This window comes from Pantherophis guttatus, chromosome 7 (genome assembly GCF_059756535.1).
Source record: "Pantherophis guttatus breed Tessera chromosome 7, ASM5975653v1, whole genome shotgun sequence".
Lineage (NCBI taxonomy): Eukaryota > Metazoa > Chordata > Lepidosauria > Squamata > Colubridae > Pantherophis > Pantherophis guttatus.
This window is the reverse complement of record NC_142069.1, coordinates 38159551-38184283: the sequence shown is the minus strand read 5'-3', so window position 1 is coordinate 38184283 and position 24733 is coordinate 38159551. Positions and strand designations below refer to the sequence as shown.

The window sequence follows — 24733 nt, the reverse complement described above, 5'->3', positions numbered from 1 at the left end:
ATTAGCACAATTAGAACTAAGTCAGGCCACGTGCCTTACAAAATAGGTAATAATCTTCATTTCATGGTTGATTAAAAATGGCTTGTGGAAAGCTTGCTCCAAATATTTTAAAATAATTACTTGCTGCTTCTGCCCATGAACTTTTTCTAATTCTTTCTTCAGCTCTTCAGAATACCATCGTTCTTCCTGTAGAAAGACAGTTAAAAGAACAATATGAACTTGGGACTTCAATAACATTCTGATCTGCTTTGTAAATTGAAATAAAAAGCTGAATATACTCTCCCAACCTTAAGCGAAGCTTGCAGGTCTTGAAGTTCTTGCCTCAATAAAGTCATGTCATCACTGAATATAATCCATATTAAAAAGAAGGAAATATATATATTTAAATGTCTTAAAAATCACTGCAATTAAATTCAATTTATTTCTGTTAAATAATATATTTAAACATATTTTGATTAATTTTTAAAAATAAAATAAATTGTCCTCATATTAATCACCAAACATTAAAATAATTGAGAAATGTAGCACAATTTTAAGCATGCTCCCGGAGAGATAAATCACTATGACTATAATGAAACTTATTTCTTAATTAAATAAGACTTCGCCTTAGATCTATGGATTCATTCTTTCTTTTTATATTCCCACTCTTTTAATTTCAATTCAATTAATTTAATGAAATTAATATGTTGGTAGCATCAAAACATTTAATGCATTTTCATTTCTATAAATTAAAGCATAATTCTGAGGCCTAGCAAAACAAAAAAGGTTTAACTGTCTTCATGAGACAAATCTAAGGTAAATCTAAACCAAGATACTATTCAATCCACCATATAGTTTAAAAATAAAAGCTTTTAGTATTAGCAACCTTCTTTTCATTGAATGTATTTTTCTACTATAAAGTAACATATTTCACAATATCATCTAATATTCAAATTAACTGGTGATTAAAATGCAGTTACAATAAATTACTATTTAATATATAATAAAAAGAAATAAAACAGTATTTAGAAGCACCTTTTGGGGGTCATGTTAGATTCTCCTGCATGACTTGTATCAATACCAGAATCATGAACTGCTTCATAGTGTTTAAAAAGTTCTTCAGCTGATCCATGAGATTTCATACAAAGAGGACAAATAAATCCCTGAAACATGAAGCACAAAAAATTGTAACAATATTCATATTTATTGTTGGCTCTTTTATATGTTAACAGGTAATCAGAAAACTATATATCAATCTAATTTAGTGGAATGAAAATGAATGCTACCATACTAATTTTATAGAAGGAATTGTGATTACATTTTCTTTAGAGAAGCTTTAAATGCTATTTCATTTTCGAATGTAATTAATTACAACAAATGCCAGTATTGGGTTTGAACTACTAACAAAATGGCTTGATTTCCATGTACAATAATAAAGAATTCTAACACATTCTGTCAAAATGGGAAAACTTTCTGGTGTACATGGCCTGATCGTTTAGTACATACAAAATCATTCATTTTGTATGTAACAGCAAAGTTACATACAAAATGGCTCTCTTAAACCAGAATTATAATTTAGATTAGATTTTGAATTTCATTTACAACTCTAGCTTGAAGACAGAGTAAATAAAATATTAATCACTGTACATAATATTAAACAACTTCTAGAATACCTTGTCATTCCCTCCATCAAGTGAGTGGACAGTGTTCATCAACTCATTCAAGTGTTACCATTCAACTCAATGGCAAATATGTCACACTTAAATATTTTGGAACATTTATGTTTACATACTGTAGTGTGTGTGTCACTACAGTGTGTGTGTGTGTGTGTGTGTGTGTGTGTGTTTATATGTGTGTATGTATGTTATTTGATGATATGCAAACAATAGTACAAAAGTTCACTTAGTGACCATTCAAAGTTACAATAGCACTGAAAAAAGTGACTTAAAACCGTTTTTCACACTTATGACCATTGCAGCATCCCCATGGTCATGTGATCAAAATTCAGACACTTGGCAACTGACTCATATTTATGATGATTACAATGTCCCAGTGTCATGTGATCCCGTTTTGCTGACAAGCAAAGTCAATAAGGAATCCAGATTAATTTAACAACCATGTTACTAACTTAACAACTGTAGTGATTCACTTAACAACTATGGCAAGAAAAGTTGTAAAATGGGGCAACAGTCACTTAACAAATGTTTGGTTTAGCAACAGAAATTTGAAGCTCAATTGTGATCATAAGTTGGCGACTACCTGTATATGAGCTTATAAGATAGCATCTCAATTATAGATCCTAACCCAAATAGCATACTTGGAATAAAAGCATACTTGAGCTATTGCCGCATTTGTGGCATATGAGCCAAAATATGTCAAACTGATCAATATTGTCCTGACCATTATCAGAGGATGCTGCAGGTAAAGCATGTATCATAAAGGCTAGTAACCTAGCATATAGTACACATTTCTATCTTATTAACAAACATTATATAAAAGCCTTACCCAAAGCTGTGAATGGTTAGTAGATGTCAATATCTATTACTATTTGGTATTACTTGGCATGCAGAGGATTGCAACTTATGTAAAAGAATGTAAAAGAAATAATGGTAAAAGTTATGCATTAATGAATGATATGAGTAACTGATGTACTAAAAAAAGATGTACTAAATCTATGCGCTGTTTCAAACCATTATGACTCTAGACTGTTTTCACTACATAAAATGAAAAAATAGAATAAAATAAAATAAAATAAAATAAAATAAAATAAAATAAAATAAAATAAAATAAAATAAAATAAAATAAAATAAAATAAAATAAAATAAAATAATACAATTAATATAATCTTGGCACAAAGCGCAGATTTAACTGGGGCTAAAAAGAATGGGGATAATTGATGTGGCGACACTAGGAAATAATAGAATAGCAGGCAAATAAAATTGAGAAAAATCACAAATATCAAGATTTGAAAATAAAAATGGAAAGATTATGGCATAAACCAGCCATAATGGCTCCCACTGGATGTCATATACCAAACATATTGCACAGCACTTAGAATGGCAAAAATTTTATGTCATTAACAAATGGGTGTGCTGATTAGATCCACACAAAAGCTATGCTGGTTCATTAGATTATCCTAGGTTCTTGGACAGAACTCGATGTATACGAAGACACAAACACCAGCTAAAGAACTGGCAACTGTGATTTCACATTTTTGTGTATATAATAATATAATATAGCAGTAAAGTAAGTATCAGCCTTACCTTATTGACTCTGAAAGAAATTGTGAAAGGGTCTCCAAAAAGAGCCTTTACAACAGTGGTCCAAACCTTTCCAGTTTGGTGGCCCAGCGATGGGGAGGGAGAGGGGATGGTTTCGTACAAGCGGTATGGGGTTGGAGATTCCTGCTTTATAAGTTTGCAGAGTGCCCCAAAAATTCAATTATTCTCTCCTTGAAGGTTAAGCCAGTTCATAGAAATGATGCTCTAAACCAGATCTGGCCTGCGAGGTGCTTAGATCTGGCCCATGGGGCCGCCCTGGAAACGGCAAAGGACTGGCCCGCAGTGACCCTGCCAGCAAAAATGGACCTTGTGAGGGCTCCGTTTTCACTGGCAAAGGAATGCAGGACGCTGTCGCAGCCGAAAACAGAACTTGGGAGCACATTTTCGCTAGCAGAGTGCTCGGGCCACCACAGGCGCCCCTGACACAAGTGATGTCGAGCTGGCCACGCCCACCCTGGCCACACACACTCCAGCCCCGCAAGGTCAAACACAACCCTGATGTGGCCCTCAATGAAATCGAGCTGCTCTACACTCTCTGACAACTGAAATTCACAACTAAAGCTATAATCCTATATACTCTTATAGGGAATAATGAGCTAAACAGTATCAAACTTTACACTCTACAGTAAAGTAATGAATGATTAATATAGCTACTCTACTAGCCTCTGTTTTTCTAATGTATTTATTAAAAAATGAAACAGAAATAGTCAAATAAAGTATTTAATGCTAAATACTGGATCTTTTACCATATAATAAAGAGCATCAGGTATGATTTTATATAGTTCTACCTTGCACAGAAGTAAAATCAAGCTATATTTTTTCTAAAGAATCTGCTTATATTTTTTCAAAGAATTTTTTTTTCAAATGAACCAATCCAAGGTATATGATAAACAGGACTATTACATAAACGTTAATAATGTGTGAACTTAAAGTACTTAACTTCAATATTTCCACATTTAGCAATGAACTAATCTTTTAAGAGAAAGGATATACATTTTATTTTTTATAAAGATTGCAACTCAATCTGGCACATGACTAAATAATCTTATAAACTACATCATAATTACATTTGAAATATGAAAATCTGTTTAATTGATCTCCCCATCAATTTATTTTTATTAACAGAAACAGAAGACTACAAAGAGGGACACATAAAGCAATCTTCAAGAGAAATAATTGGCTCAAATATAGTAAGAGAGTTTTTGTTTTTGTTTTTGTAGCATGATTAAAAAGTAATACAGAATTAAGTTCCTCTCCATTCAGTAAAGTTTATTTCATATCATTTAATTTTGGAGATTTGTACCTTCAATACAATTCAAAAAAATTTAAAACCTTCAATATATAAAGGCAACCAATATAAACTATAACATTTATATTTATTAATTATACTTCATTTTAATGCTTAAAGGATATGTTTCCATATGTAACTTTGTCAATTAGCAATATCTCTACCCTCAACTCAAATATCTCAAGCAAAGCTTGACTTTATGTACTAACCTAATACCGGTATATGAATATACTATATATAGTATTACATATAGCAGAATTTTGCGACTATTCCAGCTGTTTTTATTCTAAAAATGTATTGTTTTAAACAATTTCACACAAATTTGGAATGCTATTTGCAAAAAAGAAATAAATTTTATATATTATACAAACTATTGCTCATACTACAGATATTCAAAAACGTAAGTGCAAATAAGTCAGAAGAAAATCATTATATCAAGCTGAGTTTTATATAAACAAAATAATAAATTATATTCTATTTTTAAAGGCCAACTTTTCAAACTACATCCATTCCACATAATACAGCAATGAACAAGAAAGAATACAAGATGCTAACAGTCTATACACAATTTAGCATTCACTCTCTTATGACAGAGAAAACTATAACCTTATATGTTCCTATCATAGATACTTTTCATAAAAGCTAAACTTAAAATCAAGGTGTTGGAAACCAACAGTCCCAGTCAGGAGGAGGTATCAAATGGGGAATTAGCATGGATACACAAGATATACAGATATACAAGAGAGCAAGGTCTGACCTCCCAAATGTCTCTGAGCCTTTATCTAGTCTTTCCCAGGCCAAAATGGGAAGAATCCTATGAAATTGGTACAGAAAATAAAGTAGCTAGTTTGAACTCTATGCGTCTGGGTATGATTGTACATGCCTGACACAAGCAACCGGAAAGGAGCAGCATCCCAGAACCAAATAAATTCCATAGCAGTGCAAGGCAGTTCATGAAACGTCTGTCTTCTTTTTTGCCTATCCCAATATTTTCATTCTGGCACTATTCAAACATTATTAAGTGCTGTTGTCCTTTTTATACACACTGGACAGGAGAAGCTTCCTGAAACAGTTGTTTTAGGTAATAATTTAAAATGGTAAGTAAACTAAATATAGTAGATATATTTTATAATGAGTACCACCATTTAAAATAATATTAATTTATTCTAATGTTTCAAATATTTTTAAATTTTCTTAATTAATCTAAAAACTGTTTTAAGACAGATACCCTGAGACATGCAGCCCAACAAAAACAAGAAGAAATGGGTAGACTAATGTACTCTGTATAGCCAAACTGTATTTATTTTTCCATTCCAGAAAGTGTCGGCTATTCTGCATCAAATTATTTAAAAATATATTTCTGAATAGTTTTACAATTATTTGTAGCTATATTGTTTATAAGGTAAACTTACAATCTTATAAACTTTATAAGATTGTAAAGTATACATTGAACTTCAAAACAACTTCTAACAGTTTGACAATCCAACTGATAGTTCCAGGTTGCTTCTCTCCTTGATTGGTTGATGATTATTTATTGGCTAAAAATTCATTTCTTCCCAGAGGGACTGACTCTTTTAGTGTTGACAGATAACTTCCCCTCCCCCTGGAAACAGGCAATAGACCACAAGCTGGGCTCTTATGGGTTCTCCCCAGCATTTTCAGTATCCCTAGGCTTTGACCAAGCTAAGGAAGTAGTCATTAATAGAATAAAAGACATGGAGTTCCATTCAGAAATAAATAAGTTGCCTCTCCATAGTAGGAACAGAATTAACCAGGGGGTGTGGGATCCATCAAGATATTTAGAGGACCTGATCTTCCCGAAACATAGAATAGCATTCTTCAGAGCCAGATTTAACATCCTCCCCTCAGCACTCCTCCAAGGCAGGTATAATAAGAACCCATTAGCGGAACAAGTAAGTATATGTGGCAAAGGAGAAGTCGATATCACACATGTTTATTGCACTGTGAGTTATACAGAGTTTTTAGGTCAATGCATATTCTCCCCTTATTAGAGAGATTACCAGGGAGAACAGGCAATTTTTATGTAGACTATCTCCTCCAGGATTTAAAGCAGGCTATCACACGTGCAGTAGCAAAATTATGTGCAGCTGCAAAAACCACAAGGAAAATTTAATTACAGAATTAAAGATGTTTATTGCACAAATTTCTTGTAGATATCTCTAACAATTTTTAGAGAATCTATATTTACACTCATACTTACACACTCTCCCATCATGTAACCAAGGGTAAGAGCCATACAGTTTGATACCATGTATTTTATTATTATTATTATTACTAATATCTTTTAACACTATTGTAAACAGTGATAATTTTGTCTATTGCTAGTCTGTGACCGTAATAAAGTTTATTATTTGTGGCAAACCCCCTTTTATGAAACAAAAATACAATGGAAAAATCCTTCCTTTCTATGGACAATAATGTCTGGAATCAACTTAGAGTAAATAATAAGTAAAATAAATGGGTAATATAAAAATGCAGTCTACTATTGAAATGGCTATGCAGGCAAACGCAAATATACCACCACAGATAGTTTCTGAAGAAGCTGAGTTTTTCAAAAGCCATGGCTACACTAATACTTCAAGGTGAGATGTTTCTCAGGTGACTGCCTTTGAGAAGCAGCTTAATAGTTAAAATATTATTTTTTCACTACTGTTATAAGCAGACGGGGAAAGCAGACATGTTTTTGGCAACATTGCTATCAATGGTCAGATTATTTATTTTAAAGACCAATTATTTTATTCTAGAGTATCATCCTGTGTATCATAATGGGTATCTCTATTTTTTGCTATATATGCCATTAACCTTGGCAATCATGCTCAGATGTTCTGTTTAATTTTATTTATTCTAGCCAATCTATATAGTTTCCAGACATTTTGCATTACTTCAGACCAGAAGACAGATACATTTGATGCTGAAAATATATAAAATTTTCTGACATCTGTTATGTAAAAAGGTATTTCATTTTGGTTTCTTCTACTTCTAGCTTTCAGGCTTAATCTGCCAAAAACTAATTACAAAATAAATATGTCAAAGCAGGATTAAATGCCATACAAATCAATATTTATGCAATATTGTAAGATTACAAAAGCACTTGAATTATATTCTGAAATAATAAATTCATACATTCTTGCAATATAGTACCTCTGAAGTACTCTCATTGTTGATATCCACTGCATTTCCAGGGACTGCAGATGAATCCGACTCAGAGCTCTGGGATCCAACCCTGCCTGGAGTCTGAAAAAAAGAGAAAATATAATATATTATCACTGTCAAATTGCCTTGCTCTAGGGACTACTGGCAGCAGTAAATTTATTCCCATGGATTCTTCTGATTAGGATTATTCACAGGTGTAGGAAGTAACAATGTAGTGACAATTAGTTTGCATAGAAGAAGCCAAATAAAATAACTTTCTTGAGGCAAAGTTGCTAAAATTTTATTTAAAGAAGGCATACAACAAAAATATCCACTACCAGTAACTGCTTCTCTTCACATATATTTCCCTACAGGAGAATTCTATATGTAATGTGAATATACAGATATACCATACAGTGTGAATCATAGGTTTAAGACAACAACTTTCTTTGACTACTTGCTTATCTAAATACTCCAAGTTGCATTTTTAAATACATATACTGAAAACTGAACTTTAAAAAAAAAAAATCAACCTTCAGATCTTCTACTTATCTGCTCAATTTGTGATATTCTCAGATATAATATAGTTTATATTTTAGCAATCAATTAACAGAAAATAAAGCTGACCTACAAACTTTCAAATTACTGTATGAACTTTCATCGATATAAACAAACATCCACAACTCCCAACTAGGTCCCAGAAGTTGGGGAAGAAGGTAGGAAAAGATTAGTTTACTGTGCACCATATATGTACGGGACTTTCTCCTGCCTTCTGTTCACATATTGTTCGCTGATCTGCACATATACTGCTCACTTTCACTTATGTAACATAAGAACACCACTCATATTTTTATGCTTGTTTGGTCTTACAAACAAACTGGACTTTGAATAGCCTTTTAGTGTTTAACCTGTCTGTAAGTAGAGGAATGTTGTAAGGTAAATGAATATCTGAGTCTTCAAGAAAGTTTTATTTTAATTAATAAAAAAAATAATTACAAAGATTCCATGGAAGAAGAAATAATGGAAAATTCCTAAATGGGTGGGTTTTAAAAGGAAAAACTAAAAGTACAATTATAAAGAAGTCTAATGAGAAAATGGAGAACAGCAGAAATGGCCAATATGGCTATATAAAAAGTCCTATGAAGATATGAAGACCAAGCCTCCTTCAACAAGAATATATTTCACCATGTAAATATGAAGAAAAGGATGAAACGTCAGGACTGAAGCTTGAGTCATAGAAATATGTCACGGAATACATATTTAGTTTCAAAAGATTTACACTTATAGGCTCAAATGAATTTGCTGATGGTTTGAACTTTTATGTATTATCTTCGAGAAATCCTGGAGAATAGCTGATATGCAGATGACTAAATAAAAGGAAATATTGCCCCTAACTTCAGAAGGTGGGAAGGGAGGATTCAAGAAACCACAGATCTGTCAAAACACTGTCTGGGAAATTTAGAAAAGATAACAAGATTAATTTGTAAGCCCCTTGAAAACAATGCAGTAATTACTAAAAATCAGCAGAGATTTGTTAAGAACAATTTCTGTTCAGACTGGTAGGATAGCCACCATTAAGATGAGTATTCTCCCCAAATTAATATATTTGTTTCAAACCACACCAGTTAGCATTGACAAAAAAAAAAATTCGGATCTAAACATGATAGTAAGGAAATTCATCTGGGGAGGGAAAAAGCCGAGAATTGCGTTACATTCTTTGCAGGAAAAAAGAAGTAAAGGTGGATTTGGGCTTCCAGTTTGGGAGATATATCACAGAGCTGCTAATTTAGTATGGCTACAAGAGTGGGCCACATTAAGAAATAAAAGAATTCTACAATTGGAAGGGCATGACCTGCTAAGAGGCTGGCATGCCTACCTTTGGGATAAAGGAAAGGGGGCAGGGATATGTTTCCACTGAAACAAAATTAGAGATACATTAATGAAGACATGGAAAGAAATTAGGTGTAAACATTACTTTAAAATCCCAAAATGGATCTCTACAATGGAGGCAATGATCTACCCAAACACAATAAGCAGAGAGAAAATGTTCACATACCAAGACATTCTAGATAACAGTGGTAACCTTAAATCTAATGAGATATTGAAAGAGCAAGGGATTCATATAGATTGGTGGCCCTATTTACAGATAAAATCCCGATATAGGAAAGATAAACAGGAAGAAGGAATAGAAGCAGATACAAATAGTTTTGATAAAATATGGTTGGGCAATGAGAATAAACTATTAGCTAAATTATATTCCTACCTGCTCGAATATGACAGAGAAGGAGAAATACTTAAAGACCAAATGATCACTTGGGGAAAAAATATTGACTCAAAGATAAACTTGGATGATTGGGAAGAAATATGGAACAGCAATCTTAAATTGACAAGAGCAATAAGCTATAAGGAGAATCAGTATAAAATGTTGTATAGATGGCATTTAGCACCATCTAGAATTGCAAAGATCTATCCGAATGCAAGCCCCAAGTGTTGGAAATGCGGCCACCATCAAGGTACCTTCTACCACATGTGGTGGACGTGTCCAGAAGCGAGGAAATTCTGGAAAAAAATACAAAAATGGATCCAAGAAATATTAAATGAGGACATTAACTTTCTGCCTTAAATCTATCTCCTGGGAGCGCTAAAACGAAAATTTGTTAAGGAAAAGAAATATCTGATTATTCATATTGTCACAGTTGCTAGACTCTCCTATGCCAGTTGCTGGAAAAAGAAAGGATGTCCAACTGAGGAACAAGTAGTCAATAAAGTATTGGATTGTGCAGAAATGTGCAGATTAACGTATGTGTTAAACGGAAAGGAAGACTCAGAATTTTACACGATTTGGGATTTGTGGTATAGGTGGTTGAAAAATAAATGCAAAAGTTAACTTTTATTAGGACAATGTATAATTACTAATTAAATCTATATATTATTGTTGTATTTAATCTTACAAATTCACGTATAAATTGTATAATACTTAGATAATTGATTAGATTCCATATTTGTAAATATACAAGATGACTACACGTTGCCGAACCGTAAAGTTTGAAATGTAATATATTCTTTATTCAATAAAACTTCATAAAAAAAAAAATTCTGTTCAGACTGCTATGAGGAATCATCTGTTGTAGGTTCTGCCCATCTTGTACAGACTATTCATATACTTTAGGTCCCATTGATTAAACAATGTCATCTGACTAAGTAGGCCTTCTCTATCATCCTATCTGCCCTATGGAATAACCTCTCAAAAGCTTCTAATCTGATCTTATTTTTAAAAAAAAACTTTAAACCACTTTTCCCCCATGACATGGAATAGGGTGGATCACACCCAGATTGGGGAAATGTTTTGTGTAACAGAATGTGTTGTTTTGAATCTCCATATTGTCTCTTTATTTTGTTGTTTTTTATTCTTCTAATCCGTTTTTAAATATTGTATTCCACCCAGACTTGCCATGGAGTAGGTTATCTTCATAAATTACTTGATAATTAAATGAATGAATAAGGCCTTGTCAAAATAACTCCATCCCATTTTTATTAAGTTCACTTTATTAATACTTATGGGAATGCTATATCTGTATTGCCAACCTAGTAGCACAGGTGTATATACTGCTCCATAGACTTTTACAGCACTCTCTCAATTTCAGCACATTGCTCCCAACAATCTGGGTCGTTTTACCAACCTTGGAAGGATGAAAGACTGAGCCAACCTTGAGCCGATCAGGATTGAACTCATGGCTGTGGGCAGAGTTAGCCTGCAATTCCACATTCTAACAACTGCGCCACCACAGTTCATTAGTCACAAAGTGGCTGCAAAAGTGGGAAATCCAATTTTAGACAGCAATATTAAAATACATTCTGAATTACAATTTGTTCCTTTGTTGACCCTATTCGTTCTTCCGAGGTGATTAAAATGAGAACCCAGATTGTTGGGGGCAATGTGCTGACTCTCTAAACCACTTAGAGAGGGCTGTAAAGCACTGTGAAACAGTATATAAATCTTATTGCTATCAGAAAATCCTTTCTTAATCTTAAATTCAATACCCAAACAGAGTATGAATACAACGGGACTTTATACTCTTGGATGTCTGTGAAGTTAAGTATTATTTTCTAATAACAATTCTTCAAGGTCACTAGTACAGAACTTTTCTAGCTCTACTATCAAAAATTCTTTAACTGAAAATACCAATATGAAAGAAACTGCCATTGGAACATAATTTTATTACAGGAAATATACATTAAAATATCTAGGTACTATTAAGTACACATAAAATTTTATGCTAGAAACTTTTTTATGTTATAGTAATCTTTGGATAAAGATGGGACCAGGAATTCTGCTAAGCGCAATATCCTATGACCTCATTGACTTATGACGGTAGTTCCAGTTGCAGTCATTAGGCGAATTGTCACAGCCATTAGACATGACATCATGTAATCACTATTTGTGATCGTCTGCCAGTTTCCCATTGACTTTGCTTGTTAGAAGACGGCAGCAAAGGTTGTACATGGTATCACATGACCATGGGATTCTGCAAGTATCATAATTGCAGGCTGATTGCCAAGTGCTTCAATAGCGATCACATTACTACAGGGACTCTGTAGGCTGCAACTTCAAGGACTGTCCATTAGTCTCCTCATTCAGCACCATCATAGCTTCAAATGGTCACAGAAAAAGTGATAGTGAAGACTACCTGTATTGTATGAGTGATTTTATTAGTACCATAGATTACCAGATTATTAAGCGAGTGAGTAAACTCACCAGTTACTATATATGGAATACTATATATATCAAATATAAGTTATCAAGATATGAAAAAAATAAGATAAATATAAGAACCAAAAACAATTACAATACAGGGGCAAATACCAGAAAGATATTTGACAACATAGAAATACAATATTTATTCTTCTGCTTGGATCTATGAAACTACAGATGACCAAAAAGTGAAATTATAAGATCCTACACATACACACTCTCTCTCTCTCTCACTCACTCTTCTGTGACATTTCTTGCTTCTCAATGTTTATCAATGTTTATGAATGGTGGTAAGACAGTAGATGACAAATGATAAGACACAAAGTGCACATACTGTAATGCGAATCAAAGAATGCTAGTACAAGTTCATATTCTGGAAATACACAGGAATATGAATCATGCCATCTGCATTGGCAGTTCTCAAAAAGGGAGGAGCATTAATAGCTACACAACAGAAGTAACTTCTCACTCGATTCTAGAAGAATCTTCACATAGGGATCCATAAACAGAGAAAGTTAAAAGAAGGGGTGTAACCGACAAAACTTGCATTATGACTTAACAAGCAAATTTTGTATTTATGTACTTGCATCAGACACTGAAACTCATGTAAATTAGGGTTTGTGTTGTTAAGTTACAACTTGCACTCCATCCACATGGCTTTCTGAGGATGCCTATAAATGTTCCCTATTGAACAGAGTGAATACTTACAGAATTTCAAAAACTGATGTTCTGATTTCAGAGTTTCTCAACCTTGGCGTTGCTGGCTGGGGAATTCTGGGACTTGAAGTCCACACGTCTTCAAACGGCCAAGGTTGAGAAACTCTGGATTATATGGTAAGGAAGTGTTTCAGCTGTGTAATCTTTTAAGGAACAAGACAGAGAGCATGAGTATCCCACACATCTAAGTTCTATCTTCCCAGAAGTCCAACTATAACAATACAGCCCCTAGGCATTGTTTACATATACAATTTCACAAATTCCATCCACTCCATCTTCCATTCTGTATGAAAATTTGCAACATTCCTTATCTTTATTCCACACACACCCGTCTTTTCACCTTCCCTGATGCATATTTCAATACAGCAGCAAAATGACTTTAAACAAAATCCATCTCTTGTTAAAAGTACAGGTACTTCTGTTTTGTCATCAACGTGTATCTGAAAAGGACCATCTGAGGGAAGACGTGCAATACACAGAAGTTATGTGAACCAAATGTCCAACAGCGCCTACAATTGTACAGAGCTCTGATCCGCTGCTGTGATGAATGGATGTATGTTTGTCTAATTCATAGAGCCACCAGTCTCATCAAACAAGCGACTCTAGAAAGAAACGCAGGAACGGCCAACACCCTCAACAGAAACAGCCCAACGACAGTTAACTCTGCCAGGCCTTGGAGCAACATTCAGAGCCCGCATCCTCCACAGACGGAAAAGTCTGTCTGTTCCAATCTTCCTTTCCTTCTCCCCGTTTTCCCCTATCCAAGATGGAGTCCCACAACTTCTCCCGCCCGCCTCTCTAGCCCCAGTTTATGGACGATCCCACGGGAAGCCTAATGCCGCCCGCCCTCCATCCGCAACTCCACGCCTCTCCTTCGACACCAGTCTAGCCTTCCCGTCCCCGAGAGACCCTATTGCTCCCAGCCAGGCTTCTCTCCCACCCTCGGCCACGAAGAGCCAGGGGGGAAAAGGGGGCCTAACGGAGAAGGGCCAGAAAGAAGGGCAGTCGCAAGAGCAGCGCTGCTGCTGCTCACTGGGAAGAGAGGGAGCGGCCAGCCCCAGAGGCCTGAGGGAAGTCAGGCAGGCAGCTGGGTGTCAAAGCGGCCACTCGGGTGCTGGGCCGGCTACAGGAAGTGCCGCGGCGCCTCAGGCAGCCAACCCAAGCGCTGCAACAGGGAGACCGGCGCGCCGCGGCCGCTGCCCCCCTTACCCTCTGTAAAATCCTCCTCAGCATCGCGGCAGAGGTCACGTCCCTCCAGGGAGCGACGACTCCAGCCTCAACGCGGCCTCCCCAGAGCCATCTCCAAATCACGGGCTGCCCCCGCCCTCCCGCTCGCTCTGGCCCGACTCGTTCCGCCGCTCCTTGTCAAGCAGGGAAAGGCGCCGCCAGGAGTAGGGCGGGGAGACGGGGAAGGAAAGAAGGGCGGCCGAAGCCGCGAAAGGGAGGCGCGCCGCCCGGCCTCCTTTCCTCCGCTTTGGACTGGCGGAGGTGGGGCTTCGCGCTGTCTGGCGGAGAGGCGGAGCTGTCGTCGGTCGGCGTTTGAGTCTGGTCCGAGGAGCGAGGGCGGATAGCGGGTGATCGTGGCTCTCAGTTCGTTCTGACGGCGGGTATCGCCCTCGTCTTCCTCTCTTCCGCAAGGCAAGGCGGCAGCGCCTCATCTCAGCTTCTCATCGCTTGTCAGTTGCAGAGTTTCCCCAAGTGACTCTGGCCACGTGTCAAGTGCATCTTTCCAGGCATGACTGCCGCCCCATCCATACAGACTGTACTTGACGTTTAGCTCTTCTGGGTCCTTTGAGAACGGATTCTAAAAATACGGCACTCTGAAGGAAACCATTCAGATGTCCTCGTGATTTTCCAGGCTGGCCCACTGATACGGGTGCTGAAATAACCCTGTCGAAAGCTGAACGTTTTTTTCAGCATCTCCCACCACCCCAGAATGAGCCTCATTCTTAAACTCCAGAATACAAGGGATCGCATGTAACATTGTCTTGGAGGACTAAATATTATTTTAACGTTTAGAAGCTTAAGAATTCCAACAGCAATTTACAGTATGCTGCAGTTAACATACACATACAGTGCAAATACAGTCATTGACTGTAACAGGATATACTCCCCCAGGATCGCAACCAAAGAATTATATCTATGGGAAATAGTAAAATAACTACTTAATTAGCCCGACCTACAAAAAACAATAAAAAGTCAATTCAAGTGAAAATAAATAATCTTATTAAGTAATGTTCAGCTCTATTCTTTTCTTATTCTACAGGTGAAACTCGAAAAATTAGAATATCGTGCAAAAGTTCATTTATTTCAGTAATGCAACTTAAAAGGTGAAACTAATATATGAGATAGACTCATTACATGCAAAGCGAGATAGTTCAAGCCTTGATTTGTCATAATTTTGATGATTATGGCTTACAGCACATGAAAACCCCAAATTCACAATCTCAGAAAATTATAATATTACATTAAATCAATAAAACAAGGATTGTACATAGAACAATATCGGACCTCTGAAAAGTATAAGCATGCATATGTACTCAGTACTTGGTTTGGGCCCCTTTTGCATCAATTTCTGCCTCAATGCGGCATGGCATGGATGCTATCAGCCTGTGGCACTGCTGAGGTGTTATGGAAGACCAGGATGCTTCAATAGCAGCCTTCAGCTCTTCTGCATTGTTCGGTCTCATGTCTCTCATCTTTCTCTTGGAAATGCCCCAAAGATTCTCTATGGGGTTTAGGTCAGGTGAATTTGCTGGCCAATCAAGCACAGTAATCCCATGGTCATTGAACCAGGTTTGGCACTTTTGGCAGTGTGCGCAGGTGCCAAGTCCTGCTGGAAAATGAAGTCAGCATCCCCATAAAGCTCGTCTGCGGAAGAGAGCATGAAGTGCACCAAAATCTCCTGGTAGATGGCTGCGTTGACCCTGGACTTAATGAAGCACAGTGGACCAACACCAGCAGATGACATGGCTCCCCAAATCAACACAGACTGTGGAAACTTCACACTGGACTTCAAGCATCTTGCAGTGTGTGCCTCTCCATTCTTCCTCCAGACTCTGGGTCCTTGGTTTCCAAATGAGATGCAAAAGTTGCTCTCATCAGAAAAGAGGACTTTGGACCACTGAGCAACAGACCAGTTCTTTTTGTCTTTATCCCAGGTAAGACGCTTCTGACATTTGTTGTTCAGGAGCGGATTGACAAGAGGAATACGACATTTGAAGCCCATGTCCAGGATCCGTCTGTGTGTGGTGGCTCTTGATGCACTGACTCCAGCCTCAGTCCACTCGTTATGAAAGTCCCCAATACTTTTGAATGATCTTTTCCTGACAACCCTCTCCAGGCTGCGGTCATCCTTGCTGCTTGTGCACCATTTTCTTCCACACTTTTCCCTTCCACATAACTTTCTATTAATGTGCTTTGATACAGCACTTTGGGAACATCCAAATTCTTTTGCAATTACCTTTTGAGGCTTTCCCTCCTTATGGAGGGTGTCAATGATGGTTTTCTGCACAACTGTCAGGTCAGCAGTCTTTCCCATGATTGTGATTCCTACTGAACCAGACTGAGAGACCATTTAAAGGCTCAGGAACCCTTTGCAGGTGTTATGGCTTAATTAGCTGATTAGAGTGGGACACTTTGAGCCTAGAATATTGAACCTTTTCACAATATTCTAATTTTCTGATATTGTGAATTTGGGGTTTTCATGAGCTGTAAGCCATAATCATCAAAATTATGACAAATCAAGGCTTGAACTATCTCGCTTTCCATGTAATGAGTCTATCTCATATATTAGTTTTACCTTTTAAGTTGCATTACTGAAATAAATGAACTTTTGCACAATATTCTAATTTTTCGAGTTTCTCCTGTATAAGGATTAACTTTTATTGTCTGTGGAAATGCTTCTGATGAGAAAGAAGAAAAGAATGTAATTAACATTTTACTAACAAAAAAAAATTGTTCATTGGATTCATTGCTGTTTCTCTTTTGATTGGATCAAACTATAGATACTATCATATCTATTTTTCTATAGTTTTAATTCATCTTCTGACAGAACAATTAATCCATTAAACCATAACAAAGGCCTGTATGATTCAGCCTTTTTTCCCAAAGAAAACGAAGTTTACTATTAGACTGCAAACAATACAGGGATAAAGTCTCTCTTGTACCTCCCCAGCAGGCTGCATCGATGTCTGTCTGTCTGTATCTTATATCCTGAATATCTCAGTACATTACTACTACTGGTACTACTAATTGGTGGGATGCATACAACAGCATATTGGAATAATACTGAGCTTTGTTTGTACTCTTTTTATCCCTTAAAAGATAGATAGATGATGCCAGTGAGAACTAATTATGCCTCTGTATGGCTTAATATTTTGAAAATCAAGGAGAAAAAACCAAGATATGTCTACCCAGAGGACTTGTGGTAGAGGAATTGGCTCATTTTCATTCTATGAATTCAGCCCTGCCATTACCATTATGAATAATTTGTCTATTCAGTACAGTAGAGTGGCTATGGGACTTGCTTAATGTGTGTGTGAAGACTGCAATTATGACTAGCAATTGGAAGAATCTTTGTTCACAGTGGTTTCTGTGGGTGGGGTACTGTAGGAGTCAGGCTGATGTCCAGAGCAGACTGACACTACACCCCACCCACAAAGGGATAGAATTTGCAGCACTATGTTGCAATACTGCTTTCATCATTCTGATCAAAGTGGTGAGTTTCTATGGAAGTTGCTGATTATTCACTAAAACAGGAGAAACATAATAAGAATATATTCAAAAACTATTCAGCATTAATTTGTTGCATATACCTAGGAAAGTGTTTGGCACTGTACAAACTGAAACACTGAAAAGCATAATGAGCAACTTTTAAGGTCTATAATGCAACTTTATTCTGGGCAGGGAATCTGTAAAGTATATTTTTGTTTTTCAACAGATCATTGAGAAATACATGAATATTATGAAGTTTAATAGTACATTTGCAAACTTAAAGAAATCATATGATAAAATGAATTATATAATGTTTTCCATTAATGTGGAGAAATACTGAATGCTACAAAAGTGAATTTTTTTTATTTTTTATTTTTTTATTTGATTTATATGCTGCCCTTCTCCGGAGACTCAGGGCAGCTTACAATGTGCTAAGCAATAGCCTTCATCCTTTTGTATATTTATACAAAGTCAGCTTATTGCCCCCACAACTGGGTCCTCAATTTACCTACCTTAGAAAGGATGGAAGGCTGAGTCAACCTTGAGCCTGGCGAGATTCGAACCTGCAGTAATTGCAGGGTGCTTTAGACCATTGTACTACCAAGGCTCTTATAATATTATAAGATATATTATTAAAGTAAGCATACCTGAGAATGCTTACTTTAATTGTTGTTTACATGTTTTATTTATTTAATTGAATCCCATATTTACTCTTTTTACAAATATTCAACACACCTTTTTCCTCCTATTTTCTCCACAACAATTCTATGAGATGGGTTGGGCTGATGGAGAGTGACTGGCCCAAAGTCACCCAGCTAGCTTTCATGGCTAAGGCAACACTTGAAGTCACAGCCTCCTGGTTTCTAGCCTGGTGCCTTAAGCATCATGGCTAAATTGGAGCCCTGGTAGCGCAGCAGACTAAAACACTGTTATTAACATCAGCTGCCTGCAATTACTGCAAGTTCAAATCTCACCAGGCTCAAGGTTGACTCAGCCTTCCATCCTTTCTAAGGTAGGTAAAATGAGGACCCAGATTGTGGGGGCAATAAACTGACTTTGTATAAATATACAAAAGTATGAAGGCTATTGCTTAACGCATTGTAAGCCGCCCTGAGTCTTCGGAGAAGGGCGGCATATAAATCAAATTTTAAAAAAATTACTTTCTCCTAAAAACATTGACATAGCATTGCAATGAAACTTTGTGCTTTTTTAGAGTAAATCATTAGGAACACAGCCCTACTTCTTTTTAATCACATGGTGACTTACATATGGAGGATTACAGTGACACCAATGAAAGGTAAAAGAATTTTTTTTCTTTACTATGAAAGAATTGGATACTTTACTGTGAAAGAATTGGATAAAAATGCACAATGGATCATTATTAATTTGCCTTAGCTCTGATTAAATAGCTGATAGTGAAATTTACAAAAGCAATAATTAGACACCATGCAGTGTAATCAAGTTCAAAATATTGGAATATTTCACAGATGATTCAGAACAATTATACCCTGTTCATACAAATATGAAGAGAAAGAAAAGTGTTTCACAATTAATTTGGTTCATGTTACATTAGTAAATATTAGAATAGATGAACTTATATCAATATTTTTAAGATTTAACCTTTAACTTCATTTTATTTCTAACTGAAAGATTGTAGAAAACTGATTGGGAGCCATGCTGCTGCAATGGTTAGAGTGCAGTATTGCAAGCTAACTCTGCCCACAGCCAGGAGTTCGATCCTGATTCAGCCTTCCAGCCTTCTAGGGTCAGTAAAATGAGGACCCAGATTATTGGGAGTAATATGCTGACATTTGTTCAGAGAATGTTGTAAAGCACTGTGAGGTGGAATATAAGTCTAAGTGCTATATAGGCCTATCTAAAATTCAATTGTGATTCAGTTCATTTGGAAGAGAGAATGAAATTAAGTTTTTTATGAGCTACTCAGTAGCTAATCATCACATTTGTATTGCTTTATATAGATATGATTAATTGAAATTACTGTTATTAAAAGTATAGTTATTCATTGTACCATTCAAGAACAAATGTTCACTGGATGGTTTACAAGTAAAAAATAATAATAAAGCCATAAAATACAATTAGAAAATAAAATAAAAAACAGCACAAGCCAGCAATGTTTTTGGAAAAACAATAAGAAAGAATAAGAAAAATATAACAAAACTAAAAGAATAATAAAAATATGTAAAACCTAAAAATATTATTGTCTCTTGTGAGCCATCTTGAAAAATCTACAGGCTAATACCTAAAGTTTTATCTGTTGATTATTTTTTTATTATAATGTATGATAAAGTATATAGGAGATGGTGTGTCAGACCTGCCCCAATCTGATCCCTTAGGGAAGAAAAACCCTCGATTCCATTTGGTTGACGTGAAAGGTACTTTTACTAAGAGGTGCTGATTGCAGTAAAGTTAGGCGGAATCTGAGTTTCCCGCACATCAATACAAAACTATTTCCTTCATTCCCATCCCTCTCCTCATGACCAGTCCGACCCCAACCAATGCAAGGCCACCAGGATGTTTTGGGAATACTGAGGTGTTTGGGCTGATAATTTTCCACACTCAGGGCAAACAACCTTGAAGATGCCTGGCATGTACCAGTCCCATGTTGATCTGCTTTTCTTCACCTATCATTCCCCCTCTCAAATTCCCACAAAAAATGCATACTGGTTTATTGCCCATTTGTCCCCCCCCATTCCTCCCCCCCCCCAAGTCCTTTGATGGCAGGACTCCAGCAAGACACCAAGCTGAAGATGGTGGACCTGACATGGTAGCTTTTATATTGTAAATAAGAAATCTCTTGGAGAAAATTAAAATTGTTTTTTCTTGATTGGTTCAATTTCCTCCAGTAATTTGGGAAGAAGTAACCATCCCACAATTTCCCAAGCTAATATTACCCTAGCTTGACTATTTCCTCTTTTTTTAAACTTAGCAGTATAATCATCATTATCTCGCCATCATTTGGTAGTTGTCTATATAATTAGACATTAGAAAAATGTGGATTCAGCATCTGAATCTTCTATCTGAATCTTATAAACCCACAAATTCTTTATATATATATATATATATATATATATATATATATATATATATATATATATATATATATATATATATTGAAGGCTTCAATTTTCCATATGTGTTTTCTTTTATTTAAGTTTTTATCAGGGATGTATTTAATCAAAATCTTCTACAGAGGCCAAATAAAGGTTATCATATGTTTTTTTCAGTCTCACGTTTTCTTAATATTTTCAAGAGTTTGCAATAGCTTGATAACCATTATGTCTTTGGCCATTTAGTGCACTGCTCTTTCCAAGGATGCAAATCTAGAAATAATAGAGATATTTATGGAAATGCTATATTAGTTCAGCATCTGGATGCCCCGAAGGAAGGATCAATAATTGCAATGGCAGACAGAGTGTTTTAACCCAATCCAGTATAAATGATAAAAAGATGTTCTTTCTTTTGTGCAAGTTTGTTGCAAGTCTGATTTCTCCTGCTTTTATTTATCACGCTACAGTACCTATCTAAAAATATTCTACTGTTACATTATCCAATACATCAATCTTCTTCTCATATACACATACTTATATACATACACAGATCTGAAATGGCATTGGAACTAGAAAGCAAGAAAGAAACCATCTCATTTTTGACAATACTATAATGGGTGGGTAGGTGGGTTATGTATGAAAATTCTATGTCATATGGCGGTACCTGCTTCAAAGGAAGTTGCCTGGATAGCTGCTGCTAGAAAAGGCAAAACTATCAACTCAAAGAAGGATAAAATTATTTGCACTCTAGTGTATATTGCAAATCCCTCCTGAACATCCTGTGCTGACAATTTGGCAGCAATTCCTGTGATTGACATACATGGCAGATTTCTGGCTTCGTTTTGAAGACATCCAGTACCCCCGTATTTAATAATAGACACAATGCCCTTGTCCACAAATCACTACATCGACTAACACCTGCATCAGTCAAGTTCTCACATGCTTGTTCAGTATGTTTGTCTTCGCCACTAAATAATCTATTCCATGATCTCATCTCAACCATTCTATCACTGAGTGTAGATTATTGCTTATCAGGCCTTTATTCTATATTGCCATTCTCTTTTTTTCCTCTTGCCATTGGATTACATTTTAAAGATAATCCCTTTTTCACCAGTTTCCTTTTCTTCTTAAAGTCTGATATTACGCAACTAAGAGCTATTGTCATCATATGAGTCTATAGGGAAAACTTCAAAATCCATGTCTAAGTGATAATTTTATTAAAATTCAACTCATCTCCTGATCATGACATATCCATTCTTGTGTTTTATAATTTGTCTTTCTTCAGGGCATATATTTTAACTTCAAAATCTAGTAGATATTTCTGAGATTTTCTTGGTGGTCTCCCATCCATGTTCTGCTCAGGATTGAACCTATTCAGCTTCTCAAAATCAGCCAAAGTTGACTAGAGCTGCCATCTTGTTTAGCCAAACCTTTATTACAATCAACCAAATTAACACAAAAATGTAAAAAACCTTTGAGTTCTCCTAGATATTGTAAAAGATAGAAGGAAAAACAATGTTACTATTAGTTCTGCTATGTTAAACCATCTCTATAAGTTTTCTTTGTTTCAAAGATATTTTATATTTGCAAATCAAAATAATAATTTTGCTTATACTGTTGGACAACTGAATGTAAGTAAATATTATCATTGGCTTCAGAAAAGAGATTTTGAAATTCCTGGAAACATCAGCAAAGTTGCCAGTTATTCAGTTTTATTTCTTTCCACAAGGCGGCACAATGGGGATTTTCTCCTTCAGGGACCAATTTATTTATTTTTTTATTTTATTTATTATTTAAATTTTTATACCGCCCTTCTCCTGAGGGACTCAGGGCGGTGCACAGCCACAATAAAAACACACATATCCATAAAATTTAAAACAATTTAAAAACATATTAAATAATTTGGCCCCAATATTAAAAAATTAAAACAACCATTAAAATTCATGTTTAAGACAGCCCAGCTTGTTGAAACAATAATGTCTTGAGGGCCAGCGAAAGGTGCGTAGGTCCGGGATCATACGTATCTCCGGGGGCAATTCATTCCAGAGAGCAGGTGCCCCATAGAGAAGGCTCTTCCCCTGGGGGTCGCCAGTCGACATTGTTTGACCGACGGTACCCTGAGGAGTCCCTCTCTGTGGGAGCGTATTGGCCGGTGGGAGGCTATCAGTGGCAGAAGGCGATCTCGTAAGTACCCAGGTCCTAAGCCATGGAGCGCTTTAAAGATGGTAACCATCTTTATCTTGGATAGACTTTGTGAAAAAGTTTTTTTAAAGCAGGGGTGTCAAACTCAAGGCCTGGGGCCGGCCTGTAGGGTGCTTAGATCTGGCCCACGGGGCTGACTTGGAAACAGCGAAGGACCAGCCTGAGGTGCCTCTGCCAGCAAAAACGGAGCATGGGAGCTCCATTTTCACTGGCAGAGGGTTGCAGGAGGCTGTCGCAGCTGAAAACGGAGCTCGGGAGCCTGTTTTTGCTGACAAAGTGCTCGGGCTGCCACAGGCACTCCAACACGAGTGACATCAAGCTGGCCATACCGACCCTGGCCACGCCTCCCCAAGGTCAAACACAACCCTGATGCAGCCCTCAATGAAATCGAGTTCGACACCCCTGTTTTAAAGCATCATTTTCCTAAACTGGTATTTGAAAATTAGAAGAGATCAGTGCTGCTATTCAGCCAGTTCTATCCAGTTCAGGAGAACCGGTAGCGGTGGCTACAGGAGGCTCTGCCCACCTGCCCGGACGTCATCACGTCCCGTTTTTGATGCTCTGTGCATGTGCAGACATGCGTGCAAGTGAAGCGAGTGCCCGCGTGAGCGTGCTCATATTTGGGAACCGGTAGCAAAGGTAAATGAATACCACCATTGGAAGAGACTAATGCCTAAACTCCTTTGGATGGCATACCTATATTCTAAATGCTAGCATATAGCATTGCACGTGGGAATGACAGCACTGAATAATCCAGATGTATATTAATATTAGTTCCAAAACTGAAAGAAGAAAAAGAGATAAGCAAGAATGCCGTTTGAAACAATAAAATTAATTTATGGATCTAAATTTTACAAAAGCAGGGAAACTAGGAAAATTTAATAGAACTAATTTACTTGCAATAAACAAATGAAATTATAAATTTATTTTATAGAATCATTTTCAAAGCCTCGAACAGAATTATTGTCTACAGTGAAATGTTAACCACATTTTTGTGGAACTGATTTATTCTCTGTTCAAGAGGCGCTTATCCCTTCATAATTAGGTTGAAGGCTCAAGTGTAAACATCTTTTTAAAATACAGAAAAGATAGATTTTTTTTAAAATATCAGTTTCAGGTCAACTTGCAAGGAGAGAGACAAAGTGAGATCACTATAATTTTAGTTAGTCACTTAAGAAGGAAATATTTACATGATAAAAAAAATGCTAAGTATAAAAGCTGATTTGTTTATTTTATAATTTCACAACAATTAATTCTGTCTAGTCTGAAATAGTGTTATCATATGATACAATAACTATGAAAATTTCTTGATGGCATTTTTCATTTTAAGCTATTTGCCATAAAGTGAACCCTTTAAGTTTGTACAGACCTATCATCATAGAATCTGTCTTTTTCTTCAATGTAATTTTATCTAATTTAAAATGACCCTTTGAGATGATATATGCTTTTGATCCTATTTAATGAGATATTTCTCCAAATGGCTAAAGAGCTTTATCATACCTTCATTCAATCTTCTTAAAGGCAAAAGTCCCCAGGCTCTAGTTTCTAGTCTCCTGATCATCACTGTTGTTCTTCT

At 36.2% G+C, this 24733-nt stretch overlaps 1 protein-coding gene across 3 annotated transcripts in view; it reads right to left on the bottom strand.

Annotated features, from left to right (window-relative positions):
* Positions 1-14850, bottom strand: part of EEA1 (early endosome antigen 1) — a 52746-nt gene extending 37896 nt beyond the window's left edge. For 2 of the 3 annotated variants that reach the window (XM_087874010.1, XM_087874012.1), the window contains exons 1-5: positions 14381-14647; positions 7693-7803; positions 1015-1142; positions 288-342; positions 121-186 (exon numbers count right to left, since the gene is read on the bottom strand). In XM_087874010.1, the coding sequence (XP_087730136.1) occupies positions 121-186; positions 288-342; positions 1015-1142; positions 7693-7803; positions 14381-14404 (384 nt within the window). In that variant the 5' untranslated portion in view covers positions 14405-14647. Of the gene's footprint in view, positions 1-120; positions 187-287; positions 343-1014; positions 1143-7692; positions 7804-14380 lie in introns of all 3 variants that reach the window. The other variant, XM_060694629.2, reaches the window with a different exon arrangement.
* Between the last annotated feature and the right edge of the window lie 9883 nt (positions 14851-24733).